Source organism: Cygnus olor, chromosome 20 (assembly GCF_009769625.2).
Source record: "Cygnus olor isolate bCygOlo1 chromosome 20, bCygOlo1.pri.v2, whole genome shotgun sequence".
Taxonomy (NCBI): Eukaryota; Metazoa; Chordata; class Aves; order Anseriformes; family Anatidae; genus Cygnus; species Cygnus olor.
This window is the reverse complement of record NC_049188.1, coordinates 10,593,176-10,618,869: the sequence shown is the minus strand read 5'-3', so window position 1 is coordinate 10,618,869 and position 25,694 is coordinate 10,593,176. Positions and strand designations below refer to the sequence as shown.

Below are 25,694 nucleotides of genomic sequence, written 5' to 3'. Positions count from 1 at the left end.
GGAACAGGGCTGTGTGGATGTTTGTGACTGTCTCGCTTTGCACGAAGACGTATTCCCCCAGGTTTTGCCCTCCCCTGTGCACCGCACGCTTGTACCCGTTTCCCTGTGAAAATGACCAGTTGGGCAGCCCCCTCCCTGCCCAGCTTCGCTTCCGTGGGCAGCAGGAGCTCTGCACACAGGCAGGATCTGACCCGCGCCTGCTCTTCGCTCGAGGCTTGCTCGCAGTAGCCGGCTCCCCGGCAGATCTGCATCCTGGCAGCGCCCAGTAACTGGCGTTTGAATAGAGTGAAATGACTCCTCTTTTTTGAGCAGATGCTAAAGGAGGGTTTTTTCACCTGAAGGTCATGAATACATGTCTCAGCTTCCTTTAGTGCTCACTCTTGGCTTGGTGCCTCTCATTTGGGGGCATCGGTTTGCCTCGTATTTTATTTTTTTCCCCCTCTTCTTTGTCTTTTCTTTTACAGAAAAGATTATTCAAATGAATATTCAGTTTTATTCATTTGAATAAAAAAACCAAACCGTTTGACTCTGTTAAATGCTTATCTCTTAAATAGAGCTTGTTAGCTTCCAATAATAGCTTCATTCAGAAGGATGCAGTATAATTTCATTTTAAAATGTGTGCTCCTTGACAACCGGAATCCTATTTATGTCACCATTTTAAACAGCCTTCTTTGTTTTGTGTTAATCTTTTTCATACACTTTCCAAGGACCATTTTTTGTTGACTCCTAGTACCTCTCATAAGAAATAATTGTCTATTTAGTCCAGGAAGGTTTCTAAGAGTTTTGGTAATTTAAAAATGAGCATGTATTCATTACACTAACTAATAAGGCATGCATACAGTAATATTTTTTATATGTGCAATTACTGAAAGTTGTAATCTAATATTTAAAAAGTGAAACAAAGAAGGTCCCATTACCAGTCAGTTTTATGAAGTTTTTAGCTCTGGGGTATATAATCTCTTGGGGGTTGCTTATTTAAGGAGCAGTAGGATCTCTTGAACAGCATCCTATGGATTTAAGTGCCTGTATATGTGCAGATTAAAATCCTCTGGTTACTTCCCCGTCCAGCAAGTGCAGGGATTGCACAGCCACACCGTGGCACTGAGAGGTGATCAGTGTTTTTCACTACTCCTGTGCTTGTCCAGAGAGGAACAAACGAAAGATAACGCTGGGTTTTCTTACAGACCCTCTCAAGTCTGTTTTTTACTTGCCTGTGTGAGTGGCATAGATGTTTAAAACCCTGCAAATGAGTGTTGACACCTATGGACTGTTATTTTATTCTTGTTATAAAATCTGTAAATAAAGAAAGCTGAGAGGCTATCTGATATAATCAGAGAAATAATTTCTTGATAAACCTGTGTTTAAGCCAGATGGAGTGGGATGAGGATGGGAAACTTCTTTCCTGGTCTGAGCGCCTAATGCCCGCAGTGGGCTTTCTGGCGGTGCTCTGCATATTAGTGCTAATCTCCTCTAAATTCCCCTTCCCGGCTCCATTCTGGCAGCGAGACCTGACAGAAGACGAAGGAGAAATCCTCAAGTGCAGAATTCGCTAATGAGTTACTAATGGTGAAGATGCTTGTGGTGCTGAGGCTGCTAACGACGTGCGGGCCCGGCTGGACGCTCGCTGTGCTGGGCAGAGCCGGATCCGGCCGCGCCGCCCGCAGCCCCAGTCCCTGCCAGCACAAGGTGCTGCCGGGCTGCCTGGGGTGCTGTGCTTAGCCAGTTAACCACAAAAATTCCAGTTCTGACTGCAGCTCTGTTTAAGGTGGATTTAAACGGAGTAACTTGGAAGGCAAATAAAAGACCTAGGTCAAGTAAAACACTTAGAGCTGCTACATGCAGCACAAAGCAAAGTAGTGCAGAGCTGTGAGAGCCGGGTTGCACCATTAGACAACGTGGTACACCTCGGGGGAGAGCTACACACCATTTCTAGTGTTTTTTTCCCCCAAGGAGAGGGTCCAGAGACTCGGCCTCATGGCTTCACACAGGGCCAGGAGCACACCCTGCGGCACTGTGGCACGGGTTTGGGATGAGGTGCCATCGCTGTGTTCCCGAGCAGCTGAGGCTGGGGCTGGTGGCACGAGGTGGCCTAGCTCGCAGTGGGGACAGGCACGAGGTCTGTGGTCATCCCTGACCCGTACCATGGTGTGACGGGGATGCTGGTGGCACCCGGCTCCGCTGGTGGTGGCACGGTGCGATGCTGCTCTGCTGACACGCGGGGCCAGCACCGCTCCCGGGACGGGTCAGGGGGTGAAGCTCATTCTATTGGTACATTTGTAAGGTTTCATTAGGTTAATCACTGGTGATGTTTATTCATCAAGTCATTGCCAGAAATGTAGCACGTTAGATTTTTGTGTTAGCTTGATTTTTTTTTTAAAAAAAGAAGAAATGAGCAGGGCGAATTAATGCGTAGAGCTGTGGTGGGCTGCCAGATTTCTCCGTGCAGCGTATCTGCAGCCGCGTGGAGCCAGCAGAGCAGACCGTGTACAGCTACAGGCGGGCAGCAGGCATCAAACAACCCTAAACCAGCCCAAATCCACAGCTCCTTTGAAGCAGCAGCGCAGAGGAGAGGAGTGATTAGATCAGAGGCCTCAAACGTAGCGGCTTCTTAGCGGCCTCAGGATGTCCTGATGAGGCAGTAGAGGAAGTCATTCAGGAAGAAGGGGATAAATGAGCACCTCCGGCGCTTGGCCGGCCCAAGCACAAAGCTCTGCCACGTGCCTGTGCAACCGTTAGTGGTTGCCTCATCGCCGGGGCAGCGAGGGGTAACTGAGGAATTATCTTCTGTCCTCATGGGTTTTTATTTTTTTTGGTCATGTAATGAGTCAGCCCTAATGGAGAAGTCCCATGGAATTAAACAGGAGATAAAATCAATATGGTTCCGTAGACATATAATTGGGTTTTGTAGAGGTTGCTCTTAAAAACCATAAGGTGTAAAAGAAAATATAGCCTTATTGTAGTTTCTGAGCCATCTTGTAACCAGGGTGTAACTATCCATTAAATTCTTCAGGATGGATCAAAAAATCCATAAGGAGGTTTTAATTCTCCATTAAGTCCTATGGAAGAGCTGTAACAGAACCGTATTAATTTTCTCTGAGATGATGCTCCTTCCCTCCATTAGTCTGTAATGAGCTCGGCAACAGCCCTGTAGAAAGCAGGTATATTTACATGTGCGTATTTCTGTGAAAGTTTTCCGAAATCCAAAAGGCCAAGTAATGCTTTATTAGAATGAAAGCTCTTTGACTTCACTAACATTTTCCTTTCCTCCTCCCCTTTTTATTCCTTTATTGAACAGGATTTGGGTTCGTTACTTTTGAAAATGAAGACGTGGTGGAAAAAGTCTGTGAAATTCACTTCCACGAAATCAATAATAAAATGGTAAGTGCTCTTTCTGACACGCGGGTCGGTGCCAGCGAGGTCTCCCCAGCGGTCACAGACGTGCCCAGGGCCGTGCCATCCCAGGAGCCGGTTGCGGTGTCCCAGGCGCGCAGTGCTGCGGGGTCGGGGTGCGGAGCCTTGCTCTGGTGCTGCGGCTGCTGTGGCCCTGCCATCGAGCGCCGGCGTTCCCCGGCCTGGCCCAGCCCAGCAGCCAGGCCCCTCGTGAAGTTTTTTCTAAATGACATCGAGTCCCAGGTTGCGGGTTGCCCTGTCAGTAAAGCCACTGAGCCAGATGAAAAAGGGCATTTGTATTTCAATCGATGCAAAAACTTTGATATTTTTGGCTAAAATATTCTTTTTCCCTTTGTCAAAACATCCTTTGCTTCTCAAATGTGTATTCAGATATGCATTGTATATTGGTCTGATATGTGTTCACAGACTTTAAATTCAATAATAGAGCTTTTAGTGCGGATAAGATCAAAGCAATCTCCTTGGCATATGCTGGAGGCCTGATTCAATATTTGACTTGCTAATTTTTCCCAGGGCACTGAAATAATATTCTTCATATTGTTCCTGACTGCAATATGCATCGGAAATAAAAGTAACAACCCCTTTGGCGACTGTGGTGGTGAGGTACTGAGGCAGGGCCGGGGCAACCCGGTGTGCCCTATGCCAGCCCCCTGCTCCAGCCCCGATGCGTGCCGTGGGCTTTGCCTCCGGCCCGGCCTGGCCTTTTACTGCTCTCCCCGCATCCCTTGCTGCCAGCGTTCCTTCGGGAGTTTCCTCCTGCCACCAGTGCTGCATCGCGTGAGATAAATGTGGGCTGTGGGGGAGGTTTCATTCCCGTCTAGTCACTAAATGCTGATTAATCTGCCTTAAAACAAAACAAGAAGTAACACCAAACGCCCCCACCCCAGCCCAGGAACAACAGACCCAGCCACAAATCAGAAACACTTTAAATGTAAATTTAGGTAAGACTTGTCAGCTGGGAAGGCAGAACTACCGTGCTGTGCTCCGTGACTCTCCTGCTGCTTAATTCGAGGGTGGGTGCCTGTAATGTAACGCTCCATGGACGTACTTCCTTCACACAAGACGTTTCCCTTTGGAGCACGACTCAGCCTTCACCTGGTGCAAACCAGGTCGCGGCCCAGGTCGCCTGGTGAGGTGCTGGGAGGCAGAGCAGCAGCGTGATGCCGAGCCCCAGCCCCAAGGAGCACACAGCAGGGCGGAGCACGGCGCTGGATGCCTCCTGTGGGGAGGGGGAGACGTGTGTGCGGCCACCCAGACAGGTTCCCCGCAGGAGCACGGCACGTGCAGCTTCCGGCTGAAGCCGTGTGCCCGCGGGACGGGTACCTGGAGGCACGAGTGAGTGGAAGGTCCAGGGTTGCTTCCCTTCCTTTGCCACGAATCTCAGGTTGGGCTTTGCTGTGTTGTTAAAATCCTGCACTGTTTGCTGCTGGCATGCCCCTGCTGGGGCAGAGCTGGGATTGCTGCTGGAGGGTTTCTTCTCCGCTGAGAGGCTGCGTGGTAAGGGAACAGCAGCGCCGGCAGCCTGCAGGATGGGACAGGGCGAAAACACTTGAGGAACGTCACAAGGAGCAAAAGAAGCAGTGTAGGCTGTTGGTGTTTTGTTGTCGCGGATAATTAAAGTACATTCTTCCCGGCACTCTGTGCCTACTTGGTGCGTGATCCACGTGCCACGGTGCTTCGAGCGTGCTCTCCTTGTCACTTCTTCTACAGCACTAATTTTAAAAGCGGCCCACGAGGGAGGAGATGAGACATGATCCTGTCTTGGGACTGACTCATCGTGTTGCTGATGTGTCTGCAGATTAATTACCAAGCCCAGGCAGGAGCGGGAGAGCCCGTGCACGCATGTGTGACAGCGAGCTGGTGCAGATGGCCGGCAGTGACACGCGGATCAGGGCTGGACACGGACACACTTCCTGCGGCCCCCTTGGGGACTGACCACTCCTGCTTTGTTTTTAGCATGTCCCCCCCGAGTGCTGTGCTGCACGGGGAGCAGGTGCTGGCCATCCTGGTCCCAAGGTGCGCGGGCACCGTGCACTGCACTCACTGTCATCGCCCCCGAGCAGGGGCAGCGGGTGGCTGCTGTTCCTGAGCCCATTTGCAGCCTCCCTTTCCGTGCAGGCTATTTTTAGCCCTTCCATTCTGCTTCTGTTGCCATCCATAAAGCTTAGAATGTCAAGTGTAATATTAAACGAGCAGTGTGCAAGTGAAAAGAAAATGCCAGCGAGGTGTTTAATAAATGAAACCTGGAATTTACGTGGGAGGCCACGGATTCTCTCCAAACTCCGAGGGGAGGGGGGCAGAATAAATAACCAAAGCAAAATGTCCCCAGAATATTGTTCTTCTCGCACAAGCAGGCTGTTTTGCCCCCAAAAAATGGTTTTCTAGGGGGGTGCAAAAGTAGCCAGAAAAGAAATGTGATGGAGTCATTGATTTTCTTTGCGATTTGGCTGCGATAAAGTTGTTCACATCCTAGGTACAGGGTGACACGTGCGGGGAGCTGGGCTGCCCCTGCTGTGCTGCAAGTCGCCACCTCCGGTCAGCTGTTCAAAAACAGGCTCGCATTGCCAGGCACCTGTAGCTTTCTTTCTTCTGCCTGGTGGATTCAGTGGCCTGGTTTGTTTGTGGTTTGTTTTAGTGTATCAGCACTGCTCGGGCTTCTCCCAGCACTGGCAGCCTTCACTGCGTGCTGGGGCTGTAGATGTGGTGTGCATCATGCACCTCTGCCTTTGGGTCTTCATGCAAGGTCCGAGGCACCCCGTTCCCGGAGAGGCCGAGCCGTGCCCACGTGCAGGAGGCAGGGAGCAGGACTCCGCTGCGATGCCAGCAAGCTCCCTGGAGCTGGGGTCTCCCACTGTACAAGTCTGCAGGACTTGCCCCAGGGAGCTGCCACCACGCACAGAGCCTGGCTCCGGGCCGTGCTTGTCGGCCGTCACGGGGCTGCGCTGCTGCTCCTCGTGTCCTGCTGCAGGGCTGCTTTCCCTGCTCCTGGAGCTGGAGCCTGACGTGCTGCTGGTTGTGGCACTGCTGTCAGGTCATGCAAGGAGGATGAGGGTCGTGGCGATGGCCGTGCTGCCGCGAGGGAGGCAGGGCCCGTGCGGGACGGCTCTGCAGGGGGTTGCTGGCGATCACGATGCTCAGGAGAAGCCCGAAGCTGGCAAGGTGCAGCAGCGTTGGAAACCCCTCCTGTCAGCTGAAGGACGCTGCAGGCCGCCTGCAGCCTGGATCCATTCCTCTAACGTCGGTCTCGGATGTGCCTGTGAGTGACGTAGCTGGTGAGACGTGTGGTGACGCTGCCCTTGTCACGTTCCCCTGGCACGGCCAGGTTCAGCAGCCTGCGCAGGACAGCGGGGAGCTGCCTGGTGCTGGGGGCTATCGGGGGCTTTGGGGGACAAGAAAATTGCAAGAAACTTTCAGACTGCGCTTCTCCAGCATCTCCTACAGCCTGAGGATGTGCCAAGCAACTTCTGAGCCCAGTGTCCCCATCCCACCTTGGTCAGTGATGTAATGCTGTTTTTAGATGTGCTTAAAAACCTTTCTTCTGCTTCTGGTGTAGTGCTACCTTTGCAGCATTGTTGGTGAACACGGGTTGCTGTTAGAGGAGAGGTAGTTTGGCTTGCCATGGCATGAGTGGCAGCGGGTCCCTGAGGTAATCCGATCTCAACTAACTGTGAAGTGCACTTTGCTGGCAAGACAAAGTTGCCTTGTCTTTGGGCGGTAAAATAGATTTTTTGTGCATTGTGAATATGGGAGCACTCTGCTCTCCTCAAAATAGCTCTGGTTTCCCTGGAAAGCTGTTAGCCATATTTTTTGAAACATCCTGGTGCTGCGAGCTGACAGCCTGTTCTGTTGCTCTGGGTATAAGAGGCTTTTCACTCCCCATCTCAGCCGTCCTGGGTTCTAGTGGCTTTGACTGCTTGTCTTGACCCAGGAGCACCCCACTGTAATGTTAATTCTCCAAACTAGACCAAACAAAAATAGCAAATTTTAGTTTCCCTGTCCTTTTTTTTTTTTTTTTCTCGATTTAGAGTTAAAACTTCCTTTGTTAGGCTGCTGAAACTAAAGCACATCTTTTCGTGCAGGGGAGGTGGAAGAAAATCTGGCAATGATTAAGGAGTGCAGAAATGCTGAACTGGAAGTAAGTGTAGGATCCAGGTTTACGCATAACGTGCCCGCATCAGGCAGGCTCCTGGGGGCGACGCGGTACGGAGCTGAGTCCCCTTCCCATCAGATGCTCTCCGCAGGCGGAAGCCCAACTGCGGGTCCCGCTGGGACAGCCTGCCCCGTGGCCCCCTGGGGTTTTGCCCTGTGGTCACCATTGCTGCGGGTGGTGACAGCCATCCCTGTCCCGAGCAGCCTGGCCCCTCACCTCCTGCTTCGCTGTCCCCGTTTGCCAGTGGGATGGGGCTCGGGCAGCTTCCGTGAGCACGTCAGGCCCTGCTGCCTCTGCACACTGAGTGTGCTCACGGTTCCGTACCCGCACATCACACGGCCCGGAGAGGAGACGTCTCTGCTGGATAATGGCAAATATTTCTGCCCTCCGTATGGGGCGTATTGGTTTACAAGGCTTAGGAATTATTTCTCTTTCCTACTGGTGGCTTTTTCTTTTCCTTTAAATCCAAGTTAAAACTCCTTTGCAGCTCACTACCATTCCCTTTATATCCTCGTGTGCTGTGAAAATCATAAATTAAGCTAGTCTTTCAGAGAGCAGCGGTAGGCTGTTTTGTGGTTGCAAAAGCTAATTACTGGGTTATTGTTTCTAACGGTGCTAATCCAAACTTCATTTTCCTGTTAATTGTCCGTCGAGCCAGGCTAGATTGTTTTTATCATTCTGAATATTTGCAGCGAAAGCAGCTACGAGGTGTAACCAATGCCTCCGTGACATTTTGAGTGGTGGCGAACCCGAGGAATATGGCTGAGAAATGAGATGATACACTTCTGGCGATCACCCTGCTGCAATTTGGCTGGAGAAATTAGATTGGCACACTCCTGTTAAACGTCTCTCTGATTAAAAATAAGCAAAGGAAAGTTTCAGAGGATATTGCCGAGCTGCTTTGCTGGCGCGTGAGGCATCGGGGAGGCTGGCGCTTGTGCTCGGCATTTCGAGCACACGAAGAGCCCTGGGCTCTTGGAGGCAGTGATGGGGAGTCACACGCAGCAGGTTGCTGCGCTTGGGTTGGGAGGCTCCTGGGGGCACTGAGGTTTTGGGGTGGATGGAAACAGTGCGGCAGGCACCCCCACAGGCTGAGACCCGCCGTGGGTCCTGGCCACTGCCTTCCCTGCCCTGCTGTGCCCGCGGCACCGCAGGCTGTGAGCTGCTGGCCAGTGAGTTAGCTGGCGGAGTGTTTTGCTTCCTTCCTTTTCCGTCTCTCCTTATCTTAATGTCAGGGCACGGAAAGCCTGTGGGGCACCGCGGGGCTTTCCATCCCGTCGTGTGCCTGCAGCATGCACACATGCCATCCCGCTCCATGTCCCATCCCGCGCAGTGCTGCTCCTGAGGCCTCCTGCAAGGGCACAGACATCTGCTAGCAGGAGAGTACCAGGGCACAACTCCGGAAGAATATTGCTCCAAACTTAACCAGATTCGGGCAGTTTGCTTTCAAGAAGTGCGTGTTTTGACAACATTGGCGGGATGTGAGTGTTTTAGCATTGGGATGTGTTGCAAGCAAAGTAAATGGGATCTGCACGAGGTTTGCAGCAGAAAGGGGAGGAGTAGGTGGTTTTGTTTAAAATACTCCCATTACAGTCAGTTAACCTTTATGTTACCTAAATGAAATCTGTATAAACCTGAAATTTTCACTGATCAGGTTGCCTAGGAACAGGCGGTTGGTTTTCATAAGACAATGAATACACTGTCACTGATAGGGCTATTAGGAACAGAAGCATTTAGCCACGTTATGCGACATCCCTGGGCTTGCCTGCTGTGGTTGCTGCTTGCCCCTGGGCGCCCGCCCGCCCCTGCCTGCTGGTACGAGTGTCGGAGGTGACGGGGACACGATGCTGCTCGGAGCAAGCCCCCGGTAGGCAGCAACAGCACAGCCACTGGGCCATCTGCTCGCTTCTCCCCGTCCCATCCAGAGGCACAGAAGCAGCCCCTGAAGGTGCACCCGGGCCCCTCAGGGCCCTTCCCCAGAGCGGGTCCCAGTCCCGGGGCTCTGCCTGGCTGCAGAGGAGTTAGCGGAGGCTGGCGATGTGATTAACGCGGCATTAAGTGACTACAAAGGGCAGCAGGAGTAACTGGAAGTGAAAGAATGCAGATCGTTTATTAATAGGGTTTACAGAAATTTTCTGCTGGGTAGAAATATCGATTCTTTATTCCTGTTTTAAAAGGAGCTTTTTGTAATGATCACCGAGAGTCATTTTCTGCTATCGATTGTAATAGAGCTGTGCTGAAGACTTTCCTCCATCCATTCCACGCCCGCAAGTGTCATTGAGAGTAAACGCAGCGCAGGTTTTCCTTTCAGGACCACGGCAACTTCTTCAATCAGCATTTCTGTCATCTTTACGGCGTTGGTTTGCTATGTGTTTAAAGAGACATACACGTTTGCTCTTTTAAATCCGTTTACACTACTCTGAAAGTTCACCTTTGAGGGGGAGGCGGTGTGGGGAGGAAAATGCTAAAAATAAATCTCCCCCCTTAAGTAGATCAGTTCTGCATTTGACATTTACATGGAATTCATTTGCATCTCATTTGTACATGTTTCTGCTCAATAGGTAGAATGTAAGAAAGCACAACCTAAAGAAGTGATGTTTCCACCAGGGACGAGAGGAAGGGCACGTGGATTACCGTATACCATGGACGCTTTTATGCTAGGGATGGGAATGTTGGGTAAGTGTGCAATAGCCACCAAACGTCTTCCAGAGCGAGCCTCCCCTGTGTTGTCTCCCTGATTTGTGAACACGTAAGGCATAGGGGTGAGCACATCTCGGCACTTGTGCGAGTGCGAGCCTAAAACTTCAGCAGGGGTGGAGTGGGGAAAATAATCCTGTCTGTGGTAAATGATTAACTCCCCCCCTTCCTGGAATATAAAAATTTGCATTTAAATGGATGTTTTAAATAGCCTGTTTTACTCTTACTCACAAAAATAGAATGATGAAAGATGCAGTGTGTTCATTCTGACTAAAAATGATCTCTCCCCCTTTTTAGAGGAATTGAGTCACACATTATTCCCCTTCTTTTAAAGGTATCTTTGACAGTTCAGCATAGATAATTGAAAATCTTGCCGGTTCTTAAATGGCATGCAAGATGGAGAAAGCAGGGAGATGTGTAACAGTATAGGTCGCAACAATAATTACGAGTTTCAAGGAGATGGAACGGTATTTTAGTCCAGTGTATTGTGTCCAGAAAATACTAATTAAATGGGATAAATGATATTTAATGGCAAAATTCTATTTGTGCACGAGGTCTATTTAGTTATAATTGGTTCTCATTTGTTTCTGCCTAGATAGTTGTTCTTTCTATATAGTCTGACAACCAACCTCTTGATATTCTGTCCTCAGATTTACTAAGCCAAAATCCTGCTAATGCATTGCCAGTGTCTTTTTGTAAAACCCGTGTATTTTCCACTTTCTGCTCCCTTCGTATTGCCAGACCTTCCCTCGGTTGTTATTTGCTGGGTCTGTAAAGTGTACATGAGGGGTGGGGAGGCTGGTGGTGTCCCCAGGCAGAAGTGACCCTTCCCAGCCACCTCCCTGCTCCGCAGCCTTTCCTGGGTGCTCTCTGGGTTCTGTCTGGAGCTGCAGCCCTGCGGCCGTTCTCCTCGCCCGTCACCCCCCAGCGCCGCTCACCCGAAGGCACCCGTCAGCTGCAGCGGGCGCGGGGCCCCGGGTGTCCACGGTCCTGGCACCAGCACTTGCTGTCTTCAGCCTGAGGGGGGAGAGGCAGGGCGCCCTTAGGAATTTTTCCGGGCTTTATTTAAGTGGAACCAGGCAGTTCCCCGTGGGACTGGCCCACAAAGAGGGTGGTGGGTTTTGATCTCAAGAGTGCCATGTTCTCCATCAGTGGCAGGAGTAGAAACTCCACTGTCCCAGCAGACCTGTCCATCTAGTGCTTCATAAACAAGACATTCTTCAGCTTTTCGAGATGAATTTTTCTGAAGTTTAGTTGATCATAGATTTGAAAATCTAGGAAAAATCCTAGTTGATCCTGAGCATGAAAACGAGCCTTGAAAACTGGTGCTCAGTGCTCCCAAGCTCCACGGAGCGGGTCCACGGGCAGCATGGTCTGGGGCCCTGCAGGACCCAAAGGCTCCTGGAGCGGGCGTCAGGACAGAGGATTTGGTTCCTGTGTTCTGCTGAGATGTCTGACTTCAGGCACTGCTTGATGTCATGGGAAAAACTTCCCTGCCATGTTTGCTGTATCTCAGAATTAATAGCACTTCTCTTCAGGTGGCCGGAACGATCCATTTCGGGGATGTGTAATTTGGTTATTTCAGCCGATCATCTGTTCTTCTGTTCCCACGTTCCACCGCCACCCTCGCCCAAAGTGTTTGGAAATTACATTTTATGGTTAAAATATTTATCTTGTTCTAGTCAGTCTGTGATTTTGTTACCTGTGAGTTCCCAGTGTGCCTGTGCATACGTACTGCTCTGCTTCTCTCGCTTCTGTGCTGCGGTGCCCAGCGGCCCAGAGGTGGGTGCGCGGTGGCACAGCACAGCCTGGCTGCTGGGTGCTGGGCTCAAGGACCGGGGACGGCATCGGCTCTGCCGTGTTCCTCGCAGCCTGGCAAGGAGGAAAAGTTGAGAGGAGTTCCTGGAGCTGGTGCCTGCCCCGGGGACCTGAAAGGAAGATCAAGCCCTCAGGTGCGGCGTGACTAATAGCTGCTGGGGCTGCCTCTGTGGAAAAAGATCGCTTCAGGCTTTAAGAAGCAACAAAGAAGCCCTCGGTGAGCAGATTGGCTCCTGCAGACAGCCGCGGTGGGACGCCTGCTGACAAGTTTACCTCCCGCTGCACAGGTGCAGGCCATCCGGACTGGTGCTGCTCCGTTGCTTCTCGCAGGACGGCCTTTAGCGTGCTCTTACTAGATTTCAAATCAGAGTGGCTTGCTCAGAATTAATGATTGATTTATGGTGAAGGCCAGATGCTTCATTATCAGCTCGCACTGTGGTTTTTTTATCTTCCAAGTTCCTGCTTGCTACGGTGGCACCGTGTTAAATAATTAAGTGCTGAACAACAAAATTGCAGCACAAGAGTCGGAGGCTGGCTGGTCGGCCATTACAAGCCCCTTCCCAAAGGCCGCCCGGAGGAGTTCGCTTCAAGGCTGGTAAGGGAGCACCAGGAGGAGGCTCAGTGGGGAGCCCACACCTCCTGCCCGCTGCCAGCCGCAGAGGGGAGCGGAGGGTGTAATTAACCCGTCGCACAGAGAAGACCCAGTGTCGTGTGCTGACGGGGGTAGATCCCAAAAGGCCTGTGTCAGATTTACTCCGCTCCTCGTTTTAGGTGTTTGGCCGGACTGAAAACGAGTGGATTGGAGCTGCTCTTGAAAGGTTTTTATACCTTTTTCCAGGAGCCCTTGTCCAAGGTCACCTTCTCCAGATGCTGTTCACAGGCAGAGGAGGAAATCAAAGGAACAAATGAACAAGACAACCCAAAGGAAAGAGCGGAGAGTGACTCCCTCCAAAGCTATTAAGGAAGTTGGTCTTTTTCATTAATCATAGCCTCCCTGAGGAGCCTGCAGCAGCCGGGGTCTAAAGGTGCACAGGCAGCCGCTTCTGTGATGATTTGGTTGATTGGAACAAAATTAAAGTGTTCTTCTGAAAGGATTTTTTGACTGCGAGAGTGCAGGCAGGCTGAGCCTTCTGCCAGGACTGCTCCTGGGCTGTCTCAGTCTCTGTCTGCTGATGGGAAGCGCGCATCCTCGGGGGAGACCAGGAACATTAATTAGCCACTCTGCATAAAGAGCGGGCTGGAATGGTTTCAGCTCCCGTGACCTCTTTCTCTCTGGCAGCTCACCTGGCAGGAGGATGGCAAGGCTCTCACACACTCCGTGGTGAGCAGGCACCAGCAGGCAGCGCACGTCTTCAGCTGGGTGAGGACTGCCGGGGCCCGAAAGCTCGCACAGCGCCCGGAAGCCCACCCCTGCCAGCTGGTCCTGGTACAAACCCATCACCCGTGGAGCCCCTTCACCAGGGGCCACGTAGGTGCTGCTGTGTTACCCCTGCTTTCTGCTCTCTGTTCAGGTCCATACCTGAAAACTTGAAAAAAAAACAGAGAAAAGAGAAAAACAAAGAGGGGAAACATCAATAGCAGGTTGTCTCCGTCCCTCCTTCCCTCCCACCTTCAGCAGCTCTGGCTGGGTCGGGGCAGCTGCTGGTGTGGGGGTCCCGGCAGGGGTGCCGGGCTCTGGGGGTGGCTACTGCAATGCTTGATCTGAGGTAGGACCCTACAGCACTTGTTTCATTTGGTTGCAGGCTTGCAGGTGTTTAATATTAAAGTTGAGCCCTTTTTAACTTGCAAACCCCTCCAGAGATAGGAGAGCACGGCCCGTAAAGCTTTTGCCCTGAGACTGCTGAAATAATGTCTGATATTAACACCAAATTTCAGAAAATCCCTACCAGGCTGCTTATATCATTGCACCAGGCAGACTGGGGCTCTGCATTACTGCACACGTTCAGTCGAGGTAGGTTGAACTCATGCATAAAAGAAGCTTGTGCCCTTCAAAGAAAGTCATTCCTTTTTTCCATCAGACTCTTTAATAGAGCAGTAGCCGCCTCTGAGGCAGAATTAAGGAAAGGGAACCCTGTGTTGGACACACACTTCCCAGCAGGCGGGCAGGACTTCCAGGAGCCGCTGGGCTCCTGCAGCAGCTCCAGGTGCGGTGTTCACCCCGGTTAGCACAGCTGTGCTCAGCTCGGGCTTAGCTTTTTCCTGTCCTTGAAGTAGGAGACAGATCAGTAGGAGACTTTTTTGGACCAACGGGGCAACTTTTACAGCAGGTCTGTTTCTCTTCATAGCTGCTCCCTGGTACACAGTCACCCCCATGTGCCTGTAGGAGCTGGTTTTTGTTCTACATTCCCTGGTGCAGTGGGTGCTTACGTCAAGGTCACAGACAAGGCTTTTTTAAGCAAGACCCTGAGCATTCTTGTAGTGTGGGGCGATGCTTTGGCAGGAGGACAGCACCTTTCCTTGCAAACAACCTGGAGTTCCTTACTCTGAGCCGCACTAATAATAATAATATAACTCATAATTTTCTTGCATCGACTGAAGTACTTGAATTAATTTTAAAAGCAGGAGTCCCCAGGCCCCAAAGTGATCACGCAGTGTGTCCGTATACTAACCATGAGGTTTGTCCATCCTGGATCACCACATTTAAAAATTAAAAGATGTTTCCACAGGGTGGTTCAGTGGTTGTGGACACTTCCTCCTGTGGAGGAGACAAACTGTTTCTCCCTCTAGAGCTGCGCTGGGACATCAGGGAGCTGAGGGTCCGGCTTGGGTGTCCTGCCTTCCCTGTGACCTTGTGTGCGTGCTTGGCGAGGTGCTCAGTCCCCAGGGCCACAGGTTGCCATGTGTATAGAGGAAGGGGGGCACTCTGCCCAGTTTCCCCTTCTGTAAAATAGCCTGTAATGCTTGGGCTTTAATGGGGGTCCACCATGATGGGCTTTAACACTAGTAACGTTGTGGTACCCTTAGGTAAACTGCAAGTAAGAAGGTCAGTGTTACCTGTTCGCAGTTATTTTTGTCCTGGAAGCAGAGCCTTTGCTTTCCTCCGGGAGACCTTCCCCATACGGCAGCACTGACCGCACGCTGCAGCAGTAGCGGACTTGGCGGCAGCACCGGGTGTTCCCTCCAGCGGGAGCGTGACCGTGACCATCGTGTGGTCAGCGTGGCGATACCGCAGCCACCACCGTCACCTTGTGTACAGCAGTGCTATGCACGGGCCAGGGAGCGTCCAGCGCAGGCAAGGATCCAGCCTGCGGGGCGGGCGTGCAGGGCCCGCTGCTGGTGACAGCAGAGACAGGGAGCTGGGTGAAAGTGCTGTGAAAGTGATTTTGGGTGTTGGTTTCAGTTTGCGCTCCCATGGGCAGCAGGGTCTTGCTTCACAGGAGGCAATCCAGGCAAAACTTGGATTTTTGGTTTAGCAACAAGGGATGATGAAAGAGTTTGGTTATTCACTAGGGCTACTGAAGCAAATAAACTGTTCGGTACCCAGTGCAGGATGAGAATGGCATCTAATGGAAATGGTGGATAGGTCAGCATGGCCATAATTTGGCTTGATGAAGCAGCCACATAGGCATGGTGTTAATGTGATATTGATATTCAGCCAGCCAATTTCTCCTGCACGGATCGGGTTTTGACTTGTTAGAGCAGAGCTGGGCACTGCAGCAGTAAATGAAGAGGAAAATTGAAGTAATGTTGTATTATAAATTTATGATTTCATCTGCCTGACCTAGAGAGTGCTGAGCGCCTTGGATGCAGCCGAGACCCCCACCCGGGAAGCCACGCTGCTGGCATTGGACACAGCGGCTTTGGCCGGGCAGAGCGGGGCTGCCGCACGCTGCCCGAGGTCTGGGACACGCATGGGGGCAGGCGCAGCCCCGACCCTGTGGGGCAGCCGATGAGATGCGCCCGCAGCATCCGCACCCTGGGGCAGACCTGGGTGCTCCTCGGCACACGGGGCCGCACGGCCCCCTAGGTCACCAGCCAGAGCCTGCCTTGGAGTCATTTGGGTCTGAATGGGAGCAAATGTTTTCTTCTTGGCAAGGAGAGTGGCTGTGGTCGGTGCCGCAGAGCGATTTTTCATTGTGGAGCTCGCAGTGGTGTTAATGGCGCTAGTTACTTAGCAAACAATCCATTTATCAATATTGTAGGTTTAAAAAAAAAAAAAAAAAAAAAAGGAAAAAGGTTTGTAAAGCTTAACTCTGAAAGATCTGATTTAACGACAGAGGTGATTAATTTCTAAGGGAATCCAGCTGTTGAGCTGTGAAATAAATAGGCAGGGGCTAAGCAGTGTGTACATATCTGCTGAAAGCTGCCATGTGCTGTCCTGCAATTGCAGGGCTGCTTTCCCCTGGCATTGCCTTATCCCATAATCAAAATTCATCCAAGCATTTTTATCTTCCTGTTTTAGATTATGATAAATAGCATATTATATCTATATATAAATCTAATCATAAATGGAGAGACTTGGTGCGGCAGCAAAATTACTGTACAATGTATTAGTATTTTAAAGAATAAACAAACACGGAGATACAGGACCTCCAGAGGAACCGCTCAGCAGCTCCCCATGTTCTTGAGGTCCGTCCCAGCTGCTGCTGTCACCACTGCAGGATGTCTGTTGGCTTCAGGTGGAGAGAGAACAAACTTCTTAAGATGATTTCTTGGTCTTGAGAGGCCTTTCCTGGAAACTGGAGGAGTCTGGGCAGACCGGTTAACACTGGTAGCCAAGGGGAGCTTTAAGTAGTGTTGGAATTGCAAAGGAGAATTCCTGTTTTTAAGGAATTTGAGCAAGCAGAAGGGTCAGAAGTGAGGATGCAGTTTTAGGAAACCTTTGTAGCACAAAGGACCGCATGCAGCACCCACAGCGCCGGTTGGGGCAGAAGCGGCCGTGGCTCTGCGTGAGGGCTGGGAGGCCGCAGCATGCGGCCCCTCGGCTGCTGCCGCCCCGCATGTGGTTTTGGGCCTTGACGTCTGACAGGTTGCAAACCTCTGGTGCCTGACCAGCAGAACCTCTCTGCCCTGGCCTGGCTGGCAGCCGTGGCGAGACCCTTGGGCAAGCAGCTGTGGGGTGGCCCAGCGGGCGCTGCTGCCTTTGTCCATGCGGCCTGGTCCCACATGGTCCCACACGGCTGCGGGAGGGGACGGGGCTGAGGCTGGCTGTGCTCACGGCCCTGCCGCACTTCAGCACCCGCAGCTGTATGAGCAGCCCTGCCCTGCGAGCAGTGTTGCTGTTCACTTCCATCTCCTGCGTGGAAGAGGGCACAATTGCACCTTAATGCATTTACGTAGGCATTTTTATTAGCAAAATGGTCTTGAGTGGTATTTTTTTCATAATAAAACTTCAAAAGCTGCCTGAGGTTGGATGTGTGTATCTTAGCAATTGCTTTAGGAAGCGGTTCTCATATCTGGGTTTTACTTTCCTGAAAAATTAAAAGCTCTTTGACTCTGGCTCATTGCCGTTGCTGCCTCTAACTCTTTGATGTGTTAACTGTTGTCCTTCACACTCCTGGGATAAAGAATTACTACTACCTTAATCTCCAACTGTCAATAGCTCTGAAGCAAAGTACATTCATTGTAAGCTCTCCAAATGTCAGAGCAAACCTGTGTTATGTGTTTAGCCTTAGCATTTGGCATTTACTCTTCCAGCTAACAAGTATGCACAGTCCTTGGACTTCAGATACCAAAGTGCATGTTAATTACGTGAGTGACAGGTCTCACGCACAAAGCAAGGCAGGCAAGTGATCAGCAAAGTCATATATCTCTAGATGTTTCTATTCAAGATTATAACGAAACCTTTCTGCAGTTTTGCATGAGCAGAATAAATCTCATTTTTGAGTACCCCCTTGTAAAATCAAGTTTCTTCCATGTTATTTTGCATTATATTTATAAATTAAAAGACCTTTATTAATCTTGAAACTTTTTTTTCTCTCTCCTTTTTAATTTTTTTTTATTATTTTTTTATATTTCTGTGATCAAGGTTACCCGAATTTTGTTGCAACATATGGCCGAGGATATCCTGGATTTGCCCCAAGTTACAGCTATCAATTCCCAGGTATGTACATTTCATTTGCAGATTTGCTTTTTTTCCCTTCTTTCCTTCTTTAGTTTTTCCTTTTTTTCCTTTTTTTTTTTTTTTTAAATTCATAGCTGCAAGTTGAGACAGGCAAGTCTGCAGGGAGCATCTCACATAACAATTTTTTTTTACTATTAAAAATATTTATATATATATACATATACATATTTTAAAGACATTTTTATTAATGTGTAAATTGGTACTGGTTATTTGAAAACAAACTTCTTAAATTAAAACATAAAGCAACAGAGATAATTTAAGAGCTATTAGCCTCCCTTTGATGGTTTTTTTCTTTCATATATATATTACAGATAAATGTACAGGCACACACACACACAGACTCTCACACACGTACACATGTTCTGTGGTAAGTTCATATTCATTAGAAGTGCAGTTTGGAGTAAAGCCCAACATTCCTGTATATTCGTAGATACCTTCGGTGTCCTTCCTAGCAGTTAGTTCCTCACGGCGTGTGCTCGTTGGGTGTGCTTTGTGCTGTTCTCGCTCCCTCCCTGGGCCGTGCAGTGCGCTCCCCTCCAAGGGCTGCGGGCTGCGGTTGCTGCTCCCCCTACGCAGCACCATGAGGCCTCGAGGCTGCTGCTGGGACTGAAACTGCATGGGATTGAGAATTTCTTTTTACTTCACCTCAGCGTTTCTCAGGGAGATCTAGCAGGATGCTGTGTTTATCGCCACTAGTGGCTAAAGCCCACCTGGACACCGTGGCATGGCAGCCTCTGTGTTGCACGGTCAGTTCACAAGTGCACTCGTCGCTGAGGTCCCGTGCGAGTGGTCCCACCACCCTGTGCCGTGCTCTCTAATGGCTTAGGAAGGGAATGGTGGAAGCACAGCTTTGCTCAGGTCAGTTGAGAAACCGAGTGAAACCCTGCCCGTGGTGAAGTCGCTGCAGGCGCAGTGGCGAGGACACCGAGCACCCTCCCAGACGGACCCATAGGTGGGTCAGAGAACATGGAGCGGTGCTTGGCTCTGCCGGGGGCACAATGGGGGAAGGATAAGTCCGTGTGTTCAACTCTGGGTCAATAGGATGAAGCATTACTTTGACAGGATACGCATTATTAACATCCGTAAGATGAATAATGTCCTTGCACGGTAGTTTCTGCAGAACTGGTTTCTGCAGGATGAATAGCACCAAGGGAAACTCGTTAGATTTTCTTTTCCATTGCTGAAATTTACAAATGCTAAGGCTCTATTTTAAACTCAACTGCCTGTTTCCCACCTGTGCTTCAGCCCTCTCAAACTGAGTCAGGTCCTTTGGAGGACATGGATAGAACGACCCCTGCCTTGGCAGGGCGCTGGGGCTCCAAAAGGCTGGCAGGGGCTGGTGCCCCGCGGACAGTGCCGGGGCGGCAGGACAGGGCAGGTGCTGGTACCGCCGCCAGCTGCAGCGGCCCCATGCTGGCAGCTCCTCCAGCCAGGAGCAGGGTGCTGGGCTCGGCCAGGTGCTGCTCCCTAACACAGGAAGGTCGCCCAAATGCACGCACGCACTCTCCAGGCAGGCACTGATGTGTGCTTGAACGCTGGAGGAGGCTTCAGAAGGCGCTTGCCTGTCTCTCGCTGTCCTCCTGGGTTCTCATGACTCCTGCACCAGCTCATTTGTATGAAGACAGCTAAATGAGAGACAGCTTTGATATGTTAAATGATGAAAATCGGCAGAGATGACTTTAATTATAAACATGTCTAAAACGAACGTGTCGGCTGGCTGAAAGCAGAGATGCCGTTTGACTCCAGCCCTTATTATATATACTTCTATTAAGGGCCAGGTTTTTCAAAACAGGCCTTCCAGTTAGTTGCTAGTTATTTTCAATCTCTTGCAGAGATTGCAAATGCAGAAGAAAATCAAAGCAAATTGTCACCTCTAGAAAGCAGGTGCGCTTAACTGCAGGCCCCAGTGATGCCTTCTGCACCAGGGGCCAGCTCGAAAACTGGGCTCGGAAGGGAAGCTGCGCAGCGGCCACCTCGGCTGGCATGGCTGTGTCGGGGCTAGGGCCATGCCCGCGTTGCTCTCCCTGCAGGTCGTAAGTTCCTTTACAGCATTTAGACCCTGGCAGGGGCGGCACAGGAGCACTGCTCCTCATGGGTGCTGCATGGCGGGGGCGCAGCGGGAATGGTGCCGTGAGGGCGGCTCGGGCAGGCTGCGGTGGCGCTCGCGGCAGGGGACACCCCTGAGCAGATGTGGTGTCCCCTCGGGAGCCAGCTGTTCGAGGAGAGCGCGTCTGGGGCAGTAAGTGCTCCAGCATGGAGCGTGAGATAGGTGCGAGCCTGGTGGAGAGGAATCTGAAATAGGCTTTTTTAATAAGTTGTCATGTCCAAGCGCTCAATGCCATGATGTGGGAAAAAAAAGTGATGTGGCCACTTCTGAAGGAGCACCCCGGGCGGTGTGTCGGAGAGCTTCGGCACCCTCGCAACAACCTGTTACTTAAACAGCAGCGGTGCTGCAGCCCCATGTCTGTGCTAATGTACATCTAAATACCCAGCTGCAGTTCGCTACAGAGAAGTGGCAGTGCATTCTGCTGGAGTGCTGGCGTGTGAAGGCTCTCCCACACGGGTGCCTGCGCTGCCGCAGGTCAGCCTGGCAGGGCTGGCCACAGGCATCGTGCTGGTTACTTCTCGGGTTACACAACCTACTGACTTTTTTAATTAAAAGAAAAGAGTGCCCACCGAAACTGAACTGTACCACTGATATTTACCATTGTGGAAATGAAGCAATGCTACAGATGTCATGCTCCACCTGCTTGCATTGTCATTCCTGCGCGGGGCAAGCAGCCTGCCTGCGCTGTCGGCAGTGCGCCCTTGCAACGCCCGGCCCCGCAGTGAGGCACACGTAGTCAGGTTGGCGACTGCTCTATCTTCTTCCATCACGTTATTTTTTTTCCTCTATGCATTTATAACTCAGTACATAGCCTTTTTCTTTTAATTACAATCACTCCCTTTCTGTGTCATTTTTTTTTAATTTCTGGGACTTATCTTTTCAGTTTAATCTATTAATTTCTGTTCTTATTTCACTTTGCAGACTATTTGCCGATTTCACAAGACATAATTTTTATCAACTAGTTCTTAAAGATGCATAACAAATTAATCGGGGTTTACTACAGTGCTAATGAGAGAGAGAGACAGAAAAAGCCTGGGTGGTCCATGTTTAATATCAATGTCCACTGAAAAATTGCTGCTCTTACTGACTGGTTTGATTGACTGGACTTTTATTTTATTTTTTATTTTTTTAAAGGCTCCATATCCTCACTGCTTTGAGTTTGCTTTTTATTTTTTCTTTTTTAAATTTTTTTCCTCTGCTTTGTTATGAGTTTTTAATGCCCACTTGGAATGTAACTCACAAGGACTGGGGATAGGGGCATTATGAAGGCATGACTTCTCACAAACTTCTTAGAAATAATTTTATCAAGGAAGGAAAAATGATGATTGGTTCTTACACAGCAGCCCCAAAGAGAGATGCTGGCACCTTTTTACACAGAGACGTTCAGCAGTAGCACAAATCATAGTTACAGCGGAGTGAGACTAGGGTCTCCTCTTGCTGGGGTTATCGACAAAGCAGGGTTTAATTCCTCCAAACGAGCACACCCCGTGCAGGCAGGTGTGAACCTGTGCCGCCACTGGCTGTGGGTGCAGCTGACCCACTCGTGTTGTGTTCTCTTGATTTGCTTTGTCGTGGGGGCTCTGCCCAGAGCTGCCGCAGTCACGGAGCTGTGCCCCGATGCAGCAGTGCCGGGGTCGGTGGCTGGCGAGCCCCCGCGTGGCCGCCAGGCTGGGGGCTGGAGCGCTGTGCTGCAGCAGCCCCCGCTCGAGCTCTGCACCGCTAGCTGCCCCCTCCTCTTGCAGCAGGCAATGCTTTCACGTACTCCCTGCAGCTGCTCTTACTTCCAGACTTTGCTTGCAAATCATGGGCAAATTGCTTAAATTTTGGCAAGAGGGGCAAGCTTTCACCTCGCTAGCTTGAGCTGTATTGCGCCTCTTAATCTTCACCCAAATGCCAGAAGAACCTCAAAGCTCTGCGATATGCCTCTATCCATTGGCTTCCCTTTTAACAAGACCAGGTTCTGGTGTTTTGGGTAGAAAACACACATTGTATTTGAATCCTGTTTTTCTTTAAGTGTTTCTACCCATTTTATAAGTTTGTGAGAAGTAAATTGCATGCTTACAGTAGAACTGTAATGCATTTTAATGTTTGTTAATCCACTTGTTAAAATGTCAGTGTCAAAGGCTCTACAATACACGGCTATGCTGTTCATTTCATTAAAGATGCTTGATGTAATAATTGGTTAGTTTTCTTTTTACTTTTCTGCAGGCAATAGCTTTTTTTAATCTGTATGGCTTCTTATTATTTTGTTTGGGTTTTTTTGCTATGAATTGCTTTGCTTTTGTGAACTTGTCTTAGTGTGCATGATTTGCAAACATTTCGGCTATTGTGAATTTTCTCATTTTTTGTAAATAGTCCATCTGTGCTTTTCTTTTTTTCTTTTTTATGACTTTTTTCCTGTAAGTAACTAAGGTAGAAAATAATAATAAATTGTTTACAATGGATATGCTGTGTTGCTGCTCTCTTAGCTTGCAGTTTTAATATTTTGGTTTGGATGCACCAAATAACCAGTACCAATGACAATTTAATAAAAGAATAAAACAACCATCACTCCAAGCGTGTGACCCAGTATTTGAAGAACCTGCAGATGGATGGTTACATACGAGGTGTGTTGACAGCAAAAATTAAAACAAGAAAATATGACAACGCACTTGTAACTGGGGGGAGAGCAATGTCTACATGTAAAAATTGCAGTATTCCCAACACTCTGATCTTCCATCATGCTGACCGAGGTGGGTTTAAGCATCAAACCCACAGGTGTGTTAGAAACCCTTGTTGCAAACTCTCCAGCACTGATGTGCAGGAGTCTCTTTCTTCTGTTTGGAAATGGAAAGGAAAACCAGGTAACTCGTTGCTTTAGAGAAGGTCCCTCGCTGGGATGGCAAACGTTGTCCCCAGACCCCACAGTGGGACTGGTGCTGCTGGCTGTGCCTGGGAAAGCACGGAAGTTGCCATCGCTTTGTTTCCCTCTGTTATACTTTCTTCCATCATTATCTGCATGTCTGGGGATTGTCAAAGTTACTTAGAAGCCTTCAGCTCAGGAATTTAAATTTCTTTTTAATTAAGGGTTTGTTTGCTTGAATGTTTAAAACTTATTAAAGCCTTTGTGTATGGGGAGAGGTGGGAAAAACAAATATTTTTCACAAACTTTTCTGAGCTCCTGGAAATACACTTGCTTATTAATAATGATACTCCATAGTCTGCAAAGCCCAGTCTTGGGTCCACTCTTGCAGTGCCTGGTGCTGTGAAAATGCAACACAAGATCAGTTAAAAGTTTAAACTATATTTTTTATTATTATGAGAGCATTTAAAACCGAACCAACTTTCTGTTAATGTATAAAGCTTAATTTAGTTTCTTTTCTGATAGCAGTAGCAAACTGTTCACTTGTAGTCCATCAGTTCTGGGAAGGAAGCTGTTCTTACATAGAAGTTATTTGTGATGCTTGCCTAGTGAGTCTGATAGTTATTTTCTGGGTCAAGAAAAGGAGCTGGTACCAAAGACAAGAGTAATTGCTATAATAATGACAAGCTTCAGGCTTCTTTTTCATTGTGCCTGAAAGAAGGAGGTAAGGAATTAAGTTGCTGTATCTGGTATTGAGGACATTCAGGAATATTACAAAGCTGCAAGCTTATTTTGCTCTTCTGCAGGTCTCTCACTCTTGGTTTCCCACTCCTTTATAAGTAATCTCCTAAAGGAGATGCAGTGGGAGTGAGAGGAAAAGGGTATGTTTGTAGCTTCACCATACTGCCAAGCAGACCATTTTGTATGTAGCAAGACATGGTATAAAGCAGTGGAAGTACTCGGGAGGTGCAGCTAAGTTAAGCCTTGTAATAGTAAGAGGAACCATTCTGACTTCTTTGTCTAACCCTCTCTTAACTGCTTAAAATCTGCTGTAATCATCCCTGCACTGCATGCTTTTGTTCACCTAAAACACATTACTGCATCTGCATGGCATAAAGTGGTTTACAAAATGCATTTGAAATCTGCTAGAATCACCTTAATTGTCACTCTTCAGAACTTTCAGTTTCTGTCTTCATCAATGAAAACAAAGGCTGTGGACTTGACCTGGTTTAAAATTAAGAGTTTGGGTTTCCTTTGCTGGCCAAGGGCAGGCTGAGGAGGGGCCGTTCTTGTTGCAGTCACATCCTTGGAGCAAGGAGCAGCTGAAGCTGTGGAAAACAAACTGAGAAGTTAATATAGCAAAGCCCATAGAGCCAGAAGGTACTCCTTCAAGTTCTGCTTAGATGGCAATAGCTTTTGGTTTGATGCAAGAAAAATGTTATCTAGAGCTGTTCCCCAAATCCAAGCAGAACTTAAGCAGCTTTTAGGTGCATTTGTTTTCTGAGAAGAGTTGTGTTGTGTTTTTTTTTTTACCGTGTTGCAGAGAAGTGCTTTGTAAAATTCCTTTTCACCTGCCATTTGCCCCGCTCCTTAGAGTAATATCCTGGCTATTGAATTTAAGGGGAGTTTTTCAGGAGAGAAGCTGCTGATCTCAGCCAGTGGTCCAGCTTCCAACTTGAACAGCAGCAGGTGGCTAGTACAAGTGCTGCCCCCACTTCTGTCCAGCTCCAGGCAAGAGGCTTTGTGCTGCGAGCAAGGTTCTGGTAAGGTTTCCCCATACTGCTTGTCTGGCAAACTTTGCCAGACCCTATGTTGATGCCTTGAACACCTACTTGATCAGTAAGGACATCTTGAACATTGAACTTGGTTGTCCTGTTCCCAGCTGCTCACTGATCTGTGCATGAAATTTGCGATGGGCTTTAAATGTTCATGTTTAAATGTTAATGCCCTGAAAATGAGTGATCCTAAAGGGACAGGGAGGAAAGGAAAGAAAAACCAAACAAACCTGCCAGTCCATCCGGGTCTCTCATGAGCTCTTTGTGTTTCGGGCAGTTCTGCAGCAAAAGAGTCCCTGAGTGATCGTTGTGTGGTGAGCAGGCCGCAGCTGCAGCAGCTGGGGAACTTAATGAGAATACTTAGCCACAGGAGTAGAGAGTCATAATGCAAGCCCATACATATGGAAGCAAACACAGGTTACCCTATGGAAAGCATAACATGATGTGGTAACGCCAGGTCTGCTGTAGGAAGTTCTACCTGTCCAAATCGGCTGGAGCACAGCAGCTCACCTGCTTAGGCCTTTGGCCTCCGTAGATACAATTTTTAACTGTAAAGCTGTTAAAAACTGGGAGCTGGGGGGTTGAAAAAGAATTGAAAAGATTATTCTCCTTAAAGCACAAAAACATTCTTCAGTCACATTTAATAGTTGGGTTTCAAGCTCATAATTAAGTTTTAAGTAGCTTCCAAGTTCTCCTTTGCCCAGAAGCAGTAATACATAGTCCCTGCAGTGATGCCCTAAGGGTTTTTAGGCTCAGCACCACAATCCTCTCCTCTGACCTTTTTCATAATGTAGATTATGAAATGCACAGCGGCAGTTCCTCCACCAAGGAAG

At 49.3% G+C, this 25,694-nt stretch overlaps 1 protein-coding gene across 12 annotated transcripts in view; it reads left to right on the top strand.

The window, feature by feature from the left end:
- MSI2 (musashi RNA binding protein 2) overlaps positions 1-25,694 on the top strand; it is a 238,470-nt gene that overhangs the window by 176,218 nt on the left and 36,558 nt on the right. For 10 of the 12 annotated variants that reach the window (XM_040532879.1, XM_040532874.1, XM_040532871.1 and 7 more), the window contains 3 exons: positions 3,296-3,378; positions 10,120-10,234; positions 18,042-18,116. In XM_040532879.1, coding sequence (XP_040388813.1) covers positions 3,296-3,378; positions 10,120-10,234; positions 18,042-18,116 — 273 coding nt within the window. Of the gene's footprint in view, positions 1-3,295; positions 3,379-10,119; positions 10,235-18,041; positions 18,117-18,567; positions 18,933-21,165; positions 25,283-25,694 lie in introns of those variants that run through there. The other 2 variants (XM_040532882.1, XM_040532881.1) reach the window with 2 other exon arrangements.